Consider the following 19115-nt stretch of genomic DNA (forward strand, 5'->3'; position numbering starts at 1 on the left):
ACTTTCTATTTTGAGACAGTCTCAATGAATTCCTCAGGCTGCCCTAGAACTTGATGATTCTCCTGCTTCTGCTTCCAAAGTTGGTGGGATTATTAGGGCATCTGTATCCATGCCTGGGACATAAATGGTCTTATGGCTACTTTTTTTACATGGCTTTTTGTCAACTTTAAAAAACATAGTAACTCAAGGAGTAAGTTTTAAACCAAAATTTACATATTCTTATAAATATACCATTGATAAGTATTTGTCATGAAAATCAGAGCAGATATAGCAGCAACACTGGATTTTACATACTGTGGAGATATGCATAATATCCAGATACCAGAAGCAGGTACTTCCATCTGCTCTATCAGATGACAATCCAGGCAATAACTCTCCAAGTGACCCCCAAATCCTTAGGATGATTAATGTTATTGGCTACTAATTTGAAAATTATATATTTCCACTGTAACTCAAAGCATTTAAAAAATGGTTAAAAAAACCTTTTTATGTGTATGTAGTTTGGGCACAAACCCACAAATGTAAAACCCATTATCTTCAACCTATAGATGTCCATAAATGCAATGTATTCTGATTTCAGTGAAGCATTTGAAGAAATCTCTTGGAAAATTATTGTAAGCAAGCTGGTTAAAATTGAGGTGGGAATCCTGCAAAAGGAATGTTTGGATTGAATTTTAAAATCATACCGAGACTGATATCAGGATTGATGACTAGGTGGAGTAGCTCCCTAACCCGGGGGGGGGGGGGGAGCTGGTCAGCAATTCACTAGTTAACATGGACAACATGAAAAGCTTGTACACTATTTACAGTGGACATAAAGGTGGCAGGAATAGCTAATATAGAGGTTAGAAGAGAAAAGACTCCTAGACTTGATGATGAGCTGAAACCAAGATACAAATCAAAAAGGACAAATATCAAGTCCTGCTCCTAAATGGGAAGACTTGAAGTAACATACTTCATGTAAAAACTGATAGCTTAGGCAATTGATATGGAATGCCTTCTCTTTTTTTTTTGTTCTAATTTGTTATATATGACAGCGGAATGCATTACAATTCATATTATACACAGAGAGCACAATTTTTCATGTCTCTGGTTATATATAAAGTATATCACACCATTCAGGTCTTCATACATGTACTTTGGATAATGATGTCCATCTCATTCCACCATCATTTCTAACCCCATACCCCCACCCTTACCTTCACACTCCTTTCCCCTCTCTAGAGTTTGTCTATTCCTCCCATGCTCCCCCTCCCTTCCCCACTATGAAACAGCCTGATGCAGATTGTTTTAATGAACCATAAGAATAGCCATTATTTATCAGGTGGTTAGTATGTGCCCAATACTGTTAAAACATTTCATGAACTAGATTTCTTTTTAAAGTCATGTTTGTTGAGATATAATTTATATATGGTACAATTTGCTTTCTAATTATATGAATTTTGACAACACAAATATAAAAAATGACAACATATATATGGATATATAGTACTGCAGTCAAGACACAGAAAATGTTACCTTGTTCTCCTTTACTTCTTTTTTTTAAACAAATAGATAAATAAATTTTAATATATTTTCATTTAACCCAATGGATTACCAACATAATTTGCAAAGAAAATAATTGTTAGTAATATATTTCATGTTCATTTTGTTTGTCCTAGTAATCCTTTGGGATCTAATGTCTATTTAACACACTGCACATCTCAATAAAGAAAATTAATTTAAATTTAGAATTACAGTATCAAGAAAAAGGAAAGCAACAGTTCCATACTGGTCAGCTAGTGGTAGCATGGTTGGTTCTGGATGCCAAGTTCTAAGGAATATTACTGACCAAATGAGGTAGGTTTAAATGGAGGACAAAGGGGTCTAGTAAGTATGACATAAAATGTTTGAGGACAAAGAGAAGGCATAGAAGGAGATCTGACTCTCTCTGAAGGCTCCATATCTAGGAGGTGATCAAAATTAACCAAAGAAGTAGAATTAAGCACATCAGGCCTTAGCTAATACATTCCATCAACATTTCACATGCTTTCTCTTTCTGTTTAATGATAAACCTGCTTTAAAATAAAGTGTAGGATGTAAGATCAGTTTCCCAATCCAACAAGATGAGCTGATAGTAGACCCTCATCCATTGATGACACAGTCCTGATGACACAGTCCTTCTGTCAGCTCTAGCAAGGTCAGTCTCTTCACTCCCTTCACACAGAATTTGTTTTAAGTCAATGAACCAACAAGCTTTAGCACGGAAGCTTTTCCCATATCTTTCCACAAATGCAGGCTGACCTCTTACCTAACTCCCACCCCTCACTAGGTCCCAGTGCTCTGATCTATGTGAAGTCGTCTACATGCCCATGCACATCACATGTGCATATGTGCAGACATGTGACTACCCAGCCTACATCTAAATTATCAACTTATCAACTAGAGGCTTCTTTTATTATATTCTCCATAGAGTATGCTGAAAGAAGATATAGGCTGCTTATTAACATTGGTGTTGAATAAAATGGAATACTTTTTATACACTTTTAAGTGATGCCACATTAAAAATATATTTTAAAAAGAAAACAGATTTCCTGAATCCTGGTTCAGATTCCTTCAATCCTTTTAAATTAGAATTATTTTATTTAATTCAATCATTTTTATTTAGGATATATAGTTGCAAAATAACAAAAGATGAGAAAGATTTTCACTAATTATCACCCTATCAGTGAGGAGGTCTCCTCTTTCTAGAACATGGAGAAAAAAAAATATATTCAGGTTCATGATTATCTACACTTCAAATATCAAATATTACCTTTCATTTGTGATTAAAAATTTCAAATTAAAAGTATTTGTGCTTGACAACTGATTTTCATCCAAGAAATCATGGGGGAAATTCAAAGATGCTAGTATATTTGATGATCTTTTCATGGATAAAAAGCAACTATAAAGTATTGGGAAGAAGGACTCTTCAAAGCCCAACATCCATTTTAAAACCTGATTTTCCTCTTTAACATTGTTTGCACAGTAAAAGTAATCATTCCCAGGTATGACATAAAGTCTGTGAATTATGAGACATTGTAGTCATTACTTTTGTGAATTACAACTTTTGGTTATATGGGTTTGATATCAATTATAATGGCAAATCATGTAATATACAGATACATAATAGTGTGCCACATCTAATACAATTTATTCTTATCTGTGAGGTTTTACCATACAGCTTACAAAGACCAAACTTTAAGTTCATCCTGAAGGTTATTCACTCACAGGAAAAGCTTTTTATCCAAGTACAAATTTCTGGGGGTTTTTTTCCCCCTAAATTTAGCAAAAAGAAGATATAATATTAAGTGTGGAAATCAAACCTTAATTCTTTAAACTCACCACTGTGTGTGTGTGTTGGTGCATTTATGTGTGTGGTTTTAAACAAATATAAAATAGAAATTCTAATTTAGCTTAAAAAAAATATATATATATAATTACTTTCATATACTGAATATCTATGTTAACCTATTAAGAAAATTGGGAGTCTTTTCCCCACATTTAAAATACTTCGTGTACTATGTAAACTGGATTAAAATTAAAATAGATTTGTTTCTATATCAAACAAAAAGAAAATGATATGCCATAAAGACTATATCTGTTTCTTTTTTCTCTGTGAGAATTTTTAAATGATCTGGTTTCAAACAAATTACTCTACTTTAGAGCATAAGATCTCGACGAGGCAAGCTATCTAGGTTCAAACCCAGACTTCACCACTTCCTGTCTGTGGACTGGACATTGTCCTTCAATCTTCCCTATTGTAAAATGGCAGTGATGATGGGGGCTTACAACAGGAGTGGTTGTGCAGAGTCTGACACACACTATGTAATCAATTCACACTAGTGAGTCTTTGTGAAGGCTATTAAGTCCTTAATTTAAAAGTGAGTTCTTTTACATGTTTGCTGAAACTGTCTTAATTATTATTTGTTTGCCAAACTCCTTCCAAAAGTATTGCATGCTAACAATCTATATATACATATTTAAAAAAATAAAAGAGCTCCTATTGGAAAATATTACTAAGAAAGACATGGTGCTAAGGCCAACAATTGATTAAGGTAATTTGTTAAAGCACTCTGATACTTTATGACATTTAATTTGTTTAAATACACAAATACTTTTTAGTCAAAATACATCAATATTAAATAAATTCCTTGCTTATAAAAGTCTCAATATTTGTTTAAAGAGAAATTGAATGTTTAAATGATATTTAAGAGCCACCTTTGGTCCTTGTTCTTCTTTCTTTCTTTTGCACTTTTTCTCAGGCAGGATTCCCCAGGTCAGGCCTTTAAACAAATAGGCTTGAACACGTGAAATATGGATGTGTAACTTATAGTTTTCAGTGGACAATAAAAAGCAAAGTTTCCTTGGTGCTACATAACTGGTTACAACCACTCACAGGAACACAGTGTAATCCCACATTCTCCTCTTCAGTTAAAATTTCAGGCTTCATAGAAAAACTGCGTCTTTTCCTAGAACAAAGCACCTCCCCACCTCTTCCTATACAAATCATCTTGCTTCTCCTGCAGTGGCCACCCCAAGCCCAGAGGGATCTTTTGTACAATACAGCACATCCCACCTACCACCCGCATGTCAGGATTTCAGCCAGAGAACACATTTGTTTCAGGTGTTTTTCCTATATTTTCTCTTTTAAATTCATTCCAGGTATTTTTCCTAATTTTTTTCTCATTTTGAAAACACAATATTTCCAAGCAAAAAAGATACACATTAAAGTGAAAATCAGCAATGACTAGTTCAGTAGCACTACTCTGTTCTTAGATTTGTTCCAATTCTCATCTTTATGACATTGAGACACAGATTATCTGGAAATAAGGCTGCATTCTGTTACTAATATTTTACAAACACTTTCTGAGCCATTAAATGACCATTAAAGCTGGGCACAATGGCACATGACAGTAACACCAGGGACTTAGGAGGCTGAGTTCAAGTTCAAGGCCAGTCTCAGCAACTTAGCAAGACCCTATTTCAAAATACAAAATATAAAAAGGGCTGGGAAGTAGCTCAGTGGTAGAGCGGCCCTAGGTTTAATTCCCAGTACCAATAAATAAACACCACTAAGAAGGAGGGTGGTTAAGGAGATATATGCCATATAAATATAGGAATATTCATTTATGGGTATGTGTGTGTGTAACATAATATATAAGAAGTGCTATTTGAAATGCAAGTAACATTTTGGATTCACTAATGCAATCATTCAGTTAGTAAACATTTATTGAGAAATGCCATGTACCAGGGCATTGATCCAGTGCTAGAAAGACAGAGATAAAAATTACATGCCCACTCCCACAGAGCAAGTGAAATGATAACGGCTAACAATATTGCATTGTATTATTATTGTTACACAATATTCTGCAATAGCAGGAGTGTATACAACAAACTGGGAGATCTTTCATAAGAGAAAGGTTTCCTGAAGATGGTGACACTCAAATTGGATTTGAGGGAACTCCTTAGAATTCCACCCCATGTGTGAAAAAGTTGAGACACACCAACCATCTAGAGGAGCACATGCAGAGTATGAATCATGAAACAGCAGGGTACCTATACCAGAAAAACTAAGTATTGCTTAGTAGTTGATGATGTGAGAGATGGGTGGCAGTCCTTGAAGGACCCTAGGACTCTCACTCAGGTGTTTGGATTTTCTGCTACAGTGCCATGACTGTAAAACTGCAGTTGATGAGGGTGACGACGTGTGATGAAATGGCTACTAACACTTTCAGAGAAACAGAAGACATGAACTGGACGGGGCCAAGAGAATGGAGGCAGGGAGATGGTTATAGGGGAATATAAAATAATGCAAAGAAGAAAAAAAGAGTCTGGACCTAGGTCTTCTCTGTGGAAACAGAGAAGAGAAAATTCACTGGGAGATAATTAAGAGGAACAGTTTATAAGAACTCATATCAACTACACCGTGGACATTACTGGAAAGATGGGTGATGAATGACACCATTAGTGATGTATTTAATGCAGGTATAGCTATGAAAGGCGATGAGTTTTAGGAAGGAACATGAACTCATTTTGAACTTCATATTTAAGTATCTACAGGACATTCAGACAAAAGGAGGATATATGAATCTGGTATTGAGAAGAGAAGCCTAGGTTGCAAATAGAGAATTGAAAATCATTAGCTGTACTTGAAACTAAAGAACAAGGAAAGTAAATCACCCAAAGAAGAAATATGGGAAAAGAAAATGAGTGTCAGTTGTATATAGCAGCATATTTGCTATATTTTAAAATTCATGTCAGAAACTCTCAAATGCCATATTTAGAAGTACTGTATTTATCCTTGTTACTATACAACTAAGGCAAAGCATTAAACATTAAATAAAGAAATATTTTAATTTATATTTTCTTACTCCATATTTAAAATAATACAGAGAAAGAAAAATTATTTAGGATGAATACATGATGATTCTTTTTCTAAAGGAGATAATTTCTTGGTGTAAATTTAGAATAACAAAATTTGGATTTAAAAAAAATAAGGTGAATATCCCGCAAAGTAATAAGTATAATGGTAACAAGTATAAAGGTCATCTGTGACACCATCAACTGTGGCATCTTTTCTATAAAAGTTCCCTCTGTGAGTTTTTTTTCTTCATCTGCATGTCTAGGAACATGCTAGTGTCTGTTTCAAAGCAATTTTGTAAAAGGTATAAAAATGCTTGATAGAGAAGAAGTTGGAAATTGATATTACATCCAATTTCTCTTATCCTTCCTTTTTCTTCTTTCCATAGATGTCTCATCTCCTAACATTCTGTATATTTACTTCTAATTATTTTTGTGTACCTCCCCCAACTAAAATATAAGCTCCATGAGGAAAAGTGTTGATACCTATTTTATTCCATGATGCATCCTAAACAGTGTCTGGTATTATTCAAAATATATTTACTGAATGACTGTATGGGCACTAAGATGACCACACAATAGGAAGAATAAAACATACACAGTAATACTACCTTTAACCACTGCTACATTTTTCACATTAAATCATTCTACTCACACATTCTACCTGAGAGCTCAAATAACATGTTTTATGACACTAGGCATCAATCATGTAAGTTCTTTAATAAGGAGTGACATTAATTTATTTGAGTATAAAAAAAAGAGAGTACACTAAAACAGTCTCTAAGGTTCTTAAGGTTCTTCCTATAAAAACAAAACAACAACAACAACAAAAAACTTTGATTCTACAAGCCAAGGTAAAACAAAGGCACATTTATAAAAAACTATATTCACCTTTAAATAGGATATCCTCCAAGAAATATAAACTTTAAATCAGTAAAATATACATCTGCTAAGAATTAGATTTAAAATAACACATGTGCAGAAAGCAATGGGGCAGACAGGCAGGCAAGAGTTCTGTAGCACTAAACAGACAGCATAGCAAAATGCATTTTCTGAGCATCTATTAATCAGTAAAAGAGACATATTTTTCACTTAAATCAGTAATTAAAATATACATAATTATAATTTTACAAAAACATGCATCAAAAAGTAAAACGCAGCCAACAGATCCATTTAGATCCATATATTATTCCTGATTTTGTTGTAAACAGTTGAGTCTGTCAACTATCTAGTTGCTGATCTAGGAACAAGCTGTATTTTTGACAATGTCAGTGACTCCTGACCCGTTATCACTGTTATATGGTCAGTCTGTGTCCTTCCTAATATTGAACAAGAGGCAGGACACTGAAGTATGACCCTCAGAAGACTACAGTGACTTTCTTAAAGGAATACATGCAGGTTTATGAATGAAATTCTTCTAAAAATATTTTTATCCTGAAATTATGGGAAGGCTATTCTAACATAACATTTGAAGGAACTATACTATTGTTTCATTCTCAATTTGTGTGTGTGTGTGTGTGTGTGTGTGTGTGTGTGTGTGGTGTTGGGGATCAAACCCAGGGCCTTGTGTATGCGAGGCAAGCACTCTACTAAGGGCCTTGTGCATGCGAGGCATGCACTCTACTAACAGAGTTATATCCCCAACCCCTTCATTCTTAATTAAAATGCCATCTTATACAGTGAAGAAAGCTATATTTAAGGGAAATTAAATCACATAAAGGTCTACTTTTATAAAATTAGACTATGATTACTTTATAATCTTTTCTATGTATGTCATTTTTTGAGATTTACTCCATTAATATCATTGTGTCCTATTAATATCACAATGTCAATAGGAACACATTATTTACAAATATTGATTACATATTTTATCTATTCAAATTTCAAGTTATAATGCTAAATATAAAAGTAGACATACAAAAGCAAATACAGGAATAGGGTAATATCCTTATAACTCTGAATATACAAATAATCTAGAAGTAATCTTATATTTATAATAATATTATTGTTCACAGAAAATGTTAAAACAGATTTTAAATATACAGAATTTAGAGAAATCTGAAGCAATTTCATTAAAAAATAAAGTTAATTTCCCATGCTTAGTGTACAATATAAAAATGTGTAATAGATTTTAATATTTTTTCAATATAAAAATAGTATTAATCCACCAAAATGGCTAAAACATCTGTGATATATAATTTAAAACATGTGGTTGGGGAAAGAATTTGATGAGCCTTAAGACGTAATGCTAAGTAGATCTGAGAGTGTGTTGACCAAGGTACACTGGCATTACTTTGTAGAGCCGATCAATAGATATTAGCTTTAAAAAGAAAGATATAGAAAGAAGCTGCAGCATATTTTTTAAATGACAGGGCTAAGGTTTAAATTGTCTCAATCAAGACTCAATTTTTTTCCTCCCAGTTTTTCCCACTGTTCTTTTCCAGTTAAGACTCTTCATTTCAAATAAATTTAATTAGTTCCAATTGATCATAGGCAACACCAACGCAGCTTTATCTATGCTTCTTCACTTTTACACAGCAAACACCAACAAAGACTGCTCGGCTCAGATGCCAGCATCCTAAGATAGCATTCAGACCTCATTCATTCTCAGCCAAAAGAAACATTCCAGAAAGGACTATTCTACCTTTAACAAAAACACTAGATTATATTTCACATTTCAATTAGTATTTTGATCTGATCAAGTACTAGATTATTGCACAAACAAAATGAATATAACTATACATATTAACCTAAAAAAGTTTCTAAATAAGAATCTATTCAAGATATAGGCAAATATCTGTCATGATATAATTTCTAGTTATTTTACGAAGAGATATTAAGACAATTCCTTCTAAATAACTGAAAAACGAATAGGATTTCTTGGCGGGGTTGGCTAGAATGGCCAGTTTTCCTTTTGTAGCACTGATACTCTACACTGCCCACTATCCCAGAATAAGATTATTGTGCTTGAGACAGGTTTTTCCCAGCACATCTACCACATTTTTCATAATGCAATTTATACAGGATTCTAGTCAATAAAAAGAAATATGGTATTCCTCTAAAGCTTCACAAAAATCTACGCCACAGCTTAATCAAGTCACACAATCTAAAGATAAGGCGAAGACCCACCAACTGCAGCATGCTAGCTACTTTCACACAGGTTAAGAAAACCTATTTCAGTCATTTAAATTATTTGGAGAATAAACATGGATGTTTTTGGTACCCATGGAAGGAAGTGAATAAATCAACTCAAAGAGCCATTCATTGTCACATGTTTAACCAAATCTTTTACAGATTAAAATATAATATATGCAGCATTAATTAACTTCAACTAGGCTTGTGTTTTTCAGCTTGTTGATTTTTAAAACAATAAAATAAGAACACAGTAATGTGCTATATATGTCACCTCATAAATTTGGTAGTAATATACAATTTAAAAATTCAGGGTACTGATTAGTAATGCTTACTGGACTGCTCAAAAATTAAACTTTTATTACAGAATATAGAGTTAACCTACTATTGCAAAAGCAATTTTTTTATAATGACCTAAAAAACTACTTTTTAAAGTAGGTTATTAACAATATTACAGGAAATTACAGAAATCAAGAAATTACAGAAATCAAGATATAACAACAAAACTTATCTAGAGCAGCAGGAAAAAAGCAATGAAAACAAGAAGTAAAAAAAATGTCTCAGTTAAAAAAATCTACAAATTCAATCGAATTTCATGTAGTAGCTATTAAAACAAATCCCATAATTAGGAAACATTAAATGATTTCACAAATATTGGTGGTTCATGAAATCATTTATACTTAAGTTGTATGATATCTGTCATCAAAGAACCCATACATTAAAAAAAAATTAATAAGTAATAACCACCACCACACAGTTTAAAAAAATGGAAAAAAAAAAAGAAGAAGAAGAAGAATGGAAGCTTTTAAAGCTTTTTACTTACTGGACACAAATACATTAATACATGGTGGTGGTTATTCAACACTTGCATTAAAAATTAGATGATTGCCAACTTATGCAATACTTACTTGTAAGAGTGGCACAGGCTATAGATTTTAGATAGATTTTAAATATTAATCTGCACCAAAATAAGCTTAGTATTCCTAATTCCAATAATACTATTTATTCAGACTGTTTTTAATCCTCTGCATTCAAAGAAGCTGAAGTAAATGATTAGAGAAATTCAGTAATTCAAATATATGCATATATCTTATGTGTAAGTTTCCTAAAATTTACTTTGTGACTGGCTGCATGACAGGTAATATGGATAAAAATGTTCAATATCCACATAGGGTAAATAAATTTAAAGGGCAGAATTTAATTCTATTGTATAAATATAAAGAGTTTCTATAAGTTTCCTTATGAAGCCTGTATTTTATGTATTGTTATTACAACTTCAGCATTCTTGAATGTGCCTTATAATTGCAAAACTTTTCATAACCTAATGGTTGTGTATATTTCTTTACATGTTCCCAGGCATTAGTAATGATCCAGTTTCTCAATTAAAAAGTCTCAGAGAATCAAGTGCACAACTAGCAGATTCACTGTTAAAGCAACAATGAACAACCTGGACCAAATAAACAATTTCAATTATTTTCACCCTAAGATTAAAAAAAAAAATTTCACAAAACTAAATATACCATCAATATGTTCCCATCCTTTTCTTAAGAATATTTAGTCCCAATATAAATGATCTAGAAAGCATTTTGCACTAGCTCCAAACAAATTATGTTAAAGATGCCTACACTTACCAGTGGTGATGTCATCATCCACAAGGTCATGCTCTTCCTCCTGGACTTTGGCTTCTGACCCTGAGGCATCTGGAGCAGTGGTGATAGTCTGCATGGCTTCTGCTGTGACTCCAGCTAAAACAAATAGGAAAAACCAGGTTTCATTTTTAAAAAATGTAAAGAAACTTTTAAAGCTTTTTACTTACTGAACTCAAATATAATACATTTAAAGAAATACAATATATTTACCCAAATGGAAGAGACACAAATCAATAAACAAAACATTCAGATGTGCTCTATTCATTTACATGTATATGTATACATGAGTGGTACTGTTAACCAAGATCCAGGAGAAATAGAAACTGGATTCTTAAGTAAATTACATGTCCATTTGTTTTCTTTATCAATGTTTTTGCTACAAAAGTATTTAAAGGATTTAAACATAATTAGGCAACAAAGACAGAATAACCTAGAAAGTGGACAATTTAAAGCATTTGCTCCTCTTTGACGTTAGTTTGTTCATGAGACAGGGGTTAGGTAGAGAGGATGATGACAAAAAAGGGATTTGTCCCCTCAGTCTAAGAAAGAGACCTGAAATGCAAGGCCCCCAAAGAGTGTAACATTTCCCTCTATGAAGGAATTACACATGAGGTCAGATAGCATCACACTGACAGAAACTAACTGAAAGGAGGCAAGAAAAAGAGACCAGGGGACAAAAGCTTCCATTCTATAAAAAATCTGAGAATTCGCCAATGCACACAAATGTCTTTGCCCTTCATACCTTTCTTTCTATTTTTGATGATATATTTTGTTTTCAATTTGCATCTCTCATATTATTTCTAATCTGGCAATGGATAGTAGGATGTATGACTGTTACTCACATGATTATCAACAGGTATTACTCAATTATGGAATATAAAAAAATCTCACCACTAAAAGTTACTTCAGGGACTGGGGTTGTGGCTCAATGGTAGAGTACTTGCCTAGCACATGAGGCACTGGGTTCAATCCTCAGCACCACATTAACTAAAAATATATTTTTAAGTGGCTTTAGGAGTTGAACTTTCTAATCCATTTTTCTTGAGAGTTACTTTATTATTGGCCCACACAGGATTCATAAAATATTTTAAAACCAAACAAAGTAAATATTCAAGGGCTTCTTTTCTCCTAAGAAAAGAAAGAAAGACATCAAGAAAGGAAAAATCCTGGTCACTAACCACCATGAATGATTCAGAGCTGGACCTACCACCAAGCAGTGCCAAGCCCTATGATTTAATACAGAGAATAAGACATAATTTCAGCATCACTACTTGGTCAGAGGTACCCCTAAAAAACCAAACCAGCCACATAAAAAGACCACTACTAAAAAATGATCCCTGGTGAGTGGAAAATGACAAAAACACTTTAAAGAAGCATTTTTTCATAGTACATTATAGTTGTACATGATTCTTCTCGGGTTTGCTGTGACATAAGCATAAATGCATACAGCGTAATTTGCTTCATTTCACTTCCCAGTACTATCTCCTCCCTCCCCAGGTCCCCTTCCTTTACTCTACTGTTCTTCCATTAATTTGTCTTTCCATTAGTGCATCATATAGTTACAAATAAAAGTGAAATTCACTGTGATATATTCACGCGTGCACATAGCATCGTTTGGTCGTTTATTCTGCAGTCCTCCCCTGTCCCACCCCCTCTCCCTCCCCAGCCAGCCCCTTTCTCTACTCTACTCCTCTCCCTACAGAAGCATTTTTCATTGGTGGGTTTCTAAGATAAATTTTAACATGAAAGATATTTACTAGAAAAATAGTAATGATTTATTAATTAAAGATATCTACCAGTAGAGAACAGTCACAAAGAAAAGGTAGAAAGGCGAATACCACATTCCTAAATAGAGGCATTGTTTAAATACAAAGTCAAAGATCCCTTTTTCCATAAAATTAAATCAAAGCATAAATCTTTGAAATACCTTAGTCTCATTCTTTGCTAACACTTAATGATTTTGAAAATTATCAGAGAAACAGGAAAAAGTATTAAGGAACAGTTTGGATAACAGCAATCATTATTAATAGTACTTTCCTAAAACAGGATATTCAATGAAATAAAGTGGGGGTTTATTTTGTAAGATATTTACAAATTAATTTCCATTTATCTTATTTAGTCAGAGAGGCTAAGTAATCGTTCAACACAACATAGCTACTTGGTGCAGAAACTAGGATCGAGATGCAGGTCTCCTGATATTAAACCTCAATATCCTTTTACCACCAAGTTCTTTTATGGGGACTAAAATTTTGTGGGCAGGGTAAAAGGTATTCCAGAACATAACAATGTATCCATGAGAAACCATGTAATCATACAATATTTAATTTAAACACTATCTATCCACTGAGTCCCTGTTTTGTGCCAGGCAGGTACCTAACTGAGAGTATTTGGTATTTTGGGATAGAATTTAAAGAGAAATCATATACATCTTAAACTATCTGAGATTGAAAGACGAAAAGCTAAACTGAAATTGTTCTTTGCTTAGACAAAGAAAGGCTATAAAGCCCTTAAACAAAGTAAGTGCTATAAAATCTTTTGGAAAAAAAAATATCTACACACCATATCTTTCATAAATGTAGTTGTAAATATTTCTAAGCAAATATAAGCAAATATAATTCACACATAAAAAGAGAACTGTAGGGGCTGGAGGTGTGGCTCAAGCGGTAGCGGGCTCGCCTGGCATGTGTGCGGCCCGGGTTCCATCCTCAGCACCACATACAAACAAAGATGTTGTGTCCGCTGAAAACTAAAAAATAAATATTAAAATTCTCTCTCTCTCTCTCTCTCTCTCTTTAAAAAAAAAAAGAGAACTGTACATATAGCCAAGTGGAGCTTATTTCAGAAATGCAAATCTGGTCCAATTTTCAAAAATCAGTCAATATAATCCAAGACTAAAGAAAAAATATAATATCAATTATTTGATAACATTTAACATACAAGCATGAAGAAAAAATAACTTTAAAAACACAAAAATATAGGCAAATTTCCTCAGCTTAATAAAAGAGCACATATTTTAAAACGCACAGTTAACCTTTATACTTAAAGGTGAAAGTCTGAATACTTTCACCCTATGATAAAGAATGAGGTAAGACTGGGGTTGTGGCTCAGTGGCACAGTGCTTGTCTCACATGTATAAGGCCCTGGGTTTGATCCTCAGCACCACATAAAAATAAATAAACAAAACAAAAAATAAATAAATAAAAGTAATGATATTGTGTCCGTGTATAACTAAAACAGAGGAAACAGGCAAAGATGTCCATCCTCACTACAACAGAGTACCAAAGTTCCACTCAATGCAACAAAACAATAAAATTAAACAAAACATGCAGCTTGGAAAGATAGTGCAAATTGCCCCTATGTGATGGTTAATTCTAGATGTTAATGTAACTTGATTCAGAGATGCCTAGGTAGCTGGTAAAGGCTTTCAGACTTGGATTGAACTGGGAGACTGGGTTCCCTGTAGAAGTTCTTCTATTGTAGAACTTCTCAGTCTTCACAATTCCATGAGCCAATCCCCTAATAAATACCCTTTCCTCTTTCTCTGTACCTACTTAGCTAGTTATCTGTCCATTCATCAACTGGTTTTCTCTCCCTGAAAAACCTATTTAAGGATAAAATGATTGTTCATATGGAAAATCACAGATAAATCTTAAAAAAAAAAAAAAAAAACTAACAAGTGAGTTCGGCTAGGTTTCAGAATATAAGATAGAACATTTATAGCAAAGCCCTGAGGAACTCATTGAGACCCTATATCAAAATAAAAATTAAAAAGTGCTTGGGATGTGGCTCAGGGTTGAGTACCCCTGGGTTCAATCCCTGGTACCAAAAATAATGATGATAATGATAATAATAATTTAAATCAATTCTATTTCTATATACTAGTATTGAACAAATGGACACCTAAATTTAAAAAATAAGTTTAAAAGACTGAAATACTTACATACAAAGAATTTGCATATTGACCATAAAACTTCAAAGTACAAAACACTGATGAAAGAAAGATCTAAATAAATTAAAGGAAGAAATTCACCACATTCATAGATTAGAATATTAGAATGGCTAACATGTCAACTTTCCAAAAACTAGTAACACAGACTTAATGGAATTCCTGTTAAAATTCCAGCAAGACCACCCCCCTTTTCTTTTTTTTTTTTTTTTGAGATATGGATAAAACTATTCTTAAATTATACGAAAAGACAATGAAACTAGAATAAAACAATATTGAAAAAGAATAAAACAGAAAAAGTCAGTCTACCTGAATCTAATGCTTTATAAAGTTATTAAAGGATTTGACAGAGGGATGAAGACATGGGTTAATGAAACATTATCAAAAACCCAGAAATAGACACACACAGTATGTTCAACAATTTTAGATAGAGGTGTAAAGCAATTAAGGAAGGAAATATTATTTCTTTAAAAATAAGAGCTGGAGCAACTGGACTTCCATAGGCAAAAAAAGGAAGAAAGAAAGAAACTTGACTTAAGGTTCACAGTTGTTATTAGTCCATTTTCTGCTACTATAATGAAATATCTAGGTATGAGCACTTTAAAATAAAGAGAGATTTATTTAGTTCACAGAGCTGTAGGCTCAAGGGCATGGTGCTGGAATTGGCTGGACTCTGGGAAGGACCTCCTTGACAGATGGTGGACAGTGTAACAATGGCAGGAGTATACACAAGGAAAAGTCACACGGTGGAACAGGAAACCAGAGCAAGAAAATGGGATTCCATAAGAACTAGGATAATTCCTTTCAAAGACACCCCAGTAATCTAATAACTTCCCATTAGGTCTACCTCTCAACACTGCCATAATAGAAATCAAATTTCCAATATGTGAGCCTTTGGGGAAAAAATACATCCTAACCGTAGCATGCATATTATGTAAAAATTAACTAAAAATGAACCGTGAACTTAAATGCAAAATATAAATCTACAAAGGCATTAGGGAAAAAACTAGGAATAAATCTTTGATATCTACGGTTAAGTTTATTACCAAATATAATTCATAAAAGGAAAAAAATGGCAAAGTAAATATCAAAATTAAAAATCTTCTGTTGTGCAAGAGGATGACCCTGCAAAGAGGATGAAAAGACAATCTATAGACTAGCCAATAATCAGATATCCAGCATGGGACTAGTCCCTAGACTATGTAAGAAACCCTCAAAACTTAACAATAAGCAGTCCAGAAGTCCCTTGAAACATTAAATGTAAAGTTATCATATGACCCAACAACTGCTAGGAAATGAACACATATGTCCACATATACAAAAATAACTTGTACACCAACAATCACACCAGCATTATCCACAAACCTAAAAAGTAGACAAAATCCAAATAGTCATAAACTGATAAGTAGTAAACTGAAATATTATATGCCAATGGAATATTATATGCCAATTTAAGGAAATGACCTTCTCTTACATGTTATAACATAAACACTAAAAAGATTATGCTAAATAAACGAAGCCAGTCACAAAATATTACATTATATGATTCCATTTATATGAAATGTCCAGAACAGTCAATTATATTGATTTAGAAAGTAGATTAGCAATTTAGCCTAGGGCTGAAAGAGGTACAAGGAGTAAGAAGTGGGGCCAATGTGTACTGGGATTCACCTAGAGGTGATGAACATGTTCTGAAATTGATTGTGGTGATGCCTATGCAACTCTAACCTAAAATTGTTTGAAATTTAAGGTAAATTTAATGAAGTATATCTCAATATAGCTGTAAAATTTTCTAACATTCCAGATCAGGTTAGGCACCCATGACACTTCTATATACCCTCCAGGTACTTTTTCCTGCCATAAAGCTGAAGAGAAAAAAAAGAAAAAGATTCACATAGAATATATATAAAATAAGAAAGCAAAATTCACCATGAGTATTTTCTTTTGTAAGTTTTTAAAATGTTTTCATTACTTTTTTTTTTTTTTTGTACCATGGATTGAAACCAGGGGCACTTAACTATAGAGCCACACCCTCAGCAATTTTTGTATTTTATTTAGAGACAGGGTCTTGCTTAGTTGCTTAGGGTCTCACTAAGTTGCTGAACCTGGCTTTGAACTCATGTTCCTCCTGCCTCAGCCTCCTGAGCCACTGGGATTATGGGCATGAGCCACCACACCCAGCTATTGAATTATATTCTTGATTTGGACCATCTGTAATTCATTCTGTTAATCTTCAGTCACAATTTCTTTTATCTTGTAACCAATCAGTAAATGGATATTTTGAGTTACTTAAAAATTATATATATTTCATGTTTTCAAGATAAACTAAATGTCCAAACTCTCATCAGACTGGACCCTAGGATGGTAACCAACTACCTAAGACTCACAGTGTGTTATATAATATAGTAAAGGTGAAAAGTACTGAGAGTGTTTTAGCTATTTTGGGTCTTTTATTTTTCCAATGAATTTTAGAACTAGTTTTCTAGTTTTGTGAAGAATGTCGTCAGTATTTTAGTGGTGACTGAGTTGATCTGTGTAAAACTTTTGGTACTATGGCTATTGTGACAATATTTATTCTGCATATTCAAGAACACGAGTGTTCTACTTTTCATCTTCTAAATTCTTCTTCAATTTTTTTTCAGTATTTATTGTTTTTATTGTAGAGGTCTTTCACCTCCTTGTTTAGATTAATTCCCAAGTTTGTTCTTTGTGTTGAAGGTTATAGTTTTATTGATTTCTTTCTCAGCAGATTCATTATTGGAGTATAGGAAAGTGATTGATTTATATATATATATATATATATATATATATATATATATATATATATATATATAGATCTTGCATTCTGCTACTTTGCTGAATTTGCAAGCTCTAGAAGTTGACTGATGGAATATTTTGGGTCTTTAGATATAGGATATTATCAACAACCAGAGAACATTTGACATCTTCTTTTCCTATTTATATCCCTTTAATTTCCTTTTCTTGCCTTATTGCTCTGACTAGAATTTCAAAAACTCTTTTGAATAGGAGTGGTGAAAATAGACATTCTTGTTTAGTTCCTGATTTTACAAAGAATGTTTTCAGTTTTCCTGTGTTTGTTATGATGTTGACCTTGGGTTTCTTGTGTATAGCCTTTACAATGCTGACATAAATTCCTTTTATTCCTAGTTATTTCAGTACTTTTAACAAAAATGGGTGCTGGATTTTGTCTAGAGCTATTTCTGCATCTATTGAGATTCTTGTTCTTAACTTTATTTACATGCTGAACTACATGAATTGATTTGTGTATGTCAAACTCACCTTGCCTCCCTAGGATGAAACCCATCTGGTCATGGTGTACTACCTACTAAAGAATTAAAATCAGTATATTATAGTGATATAAGCACATCAATGTTTATAGCAGCTTAATTCACAATATCTAAGTGATGGGACCATCCCAGGTTTCTGTCAACAAGTAAATGAATAAAGAAAATGATATATATATATATATATATATATATATATATATATATATATATATACACACACACACACACACACACACACACACACACACACAATGGAACTTTATTCATATATAAAAAGTGAAATTATAGCATTTGCTGATAAACTGATGGAAATGGAAACCATGCTAAGTGAAATAAGCCAGACTTAGAAAGTCAAGGGTTGAATGTTTTATATCATATGCAGAAGCTAGACCAAAATAAGGCGGGGAAAAGGCAGGGGATGTCCTATAAAAACAGAAGGGAGATCAGTGGAGTTCAGAAAGGGGATTAAGAGAGAGGAAAGATGGATGGGAAAAGGAAGGAACAGTAGAATGAAATTGACCAAATTTTGCTATGTACATATATAAATATACCACAGTTAACTTCACCTTTATGTACATATAAAAAGCACCAATTTTAAAAACTATAAATTAATGGAAGGAAGACCACAAGAGTTGAGGAAGGGGAACAGCATGGGGGAGGAGGAGAAGAGAGAAAGTGAAAGTACTAGGGATTAATGTG

At 33.1% G+C, this 19115-nt stretch overlaps 1 protein-coding gene across 2 annotated transcripts in view; it reads right to left on the reverse strand.

The window, feature by feature from the left end:
• Positions 1 to 19115, reverse strand: part of Wdr7 (WD repeat domain 7) — a 323602-nt gene that overhangs the window by 162731 nt on the left and 141756 nt on the right. For both annotated transcript variants that reach the window (XM_076836770.2, XM_076836771.2), the window contains one exon: positions 11145 to 11258. In XM_076836770.2, the coding sequence (XP_076692885.1) occupies positions 11145 to 11258 (114 nt within the window). The remainder of the gene's footprint in view (positions 1 to 11144; positions 11259 to 19115) is intronic.

This window comes from Callospermophilus lateralis, chromosome 17, assembly GCF_048772815.1.
Source record: "Callospermophilus lateralis isolate mCalLat2 chromosome 17, mCalLat2.hap1, whole genome shotgun sequence".
NCBI lineage: Eukaryota > Metazoa > Chordata > Mammalia > Rodentia > Sciuridae > Callospermophilus > Callospermophilus lateralis.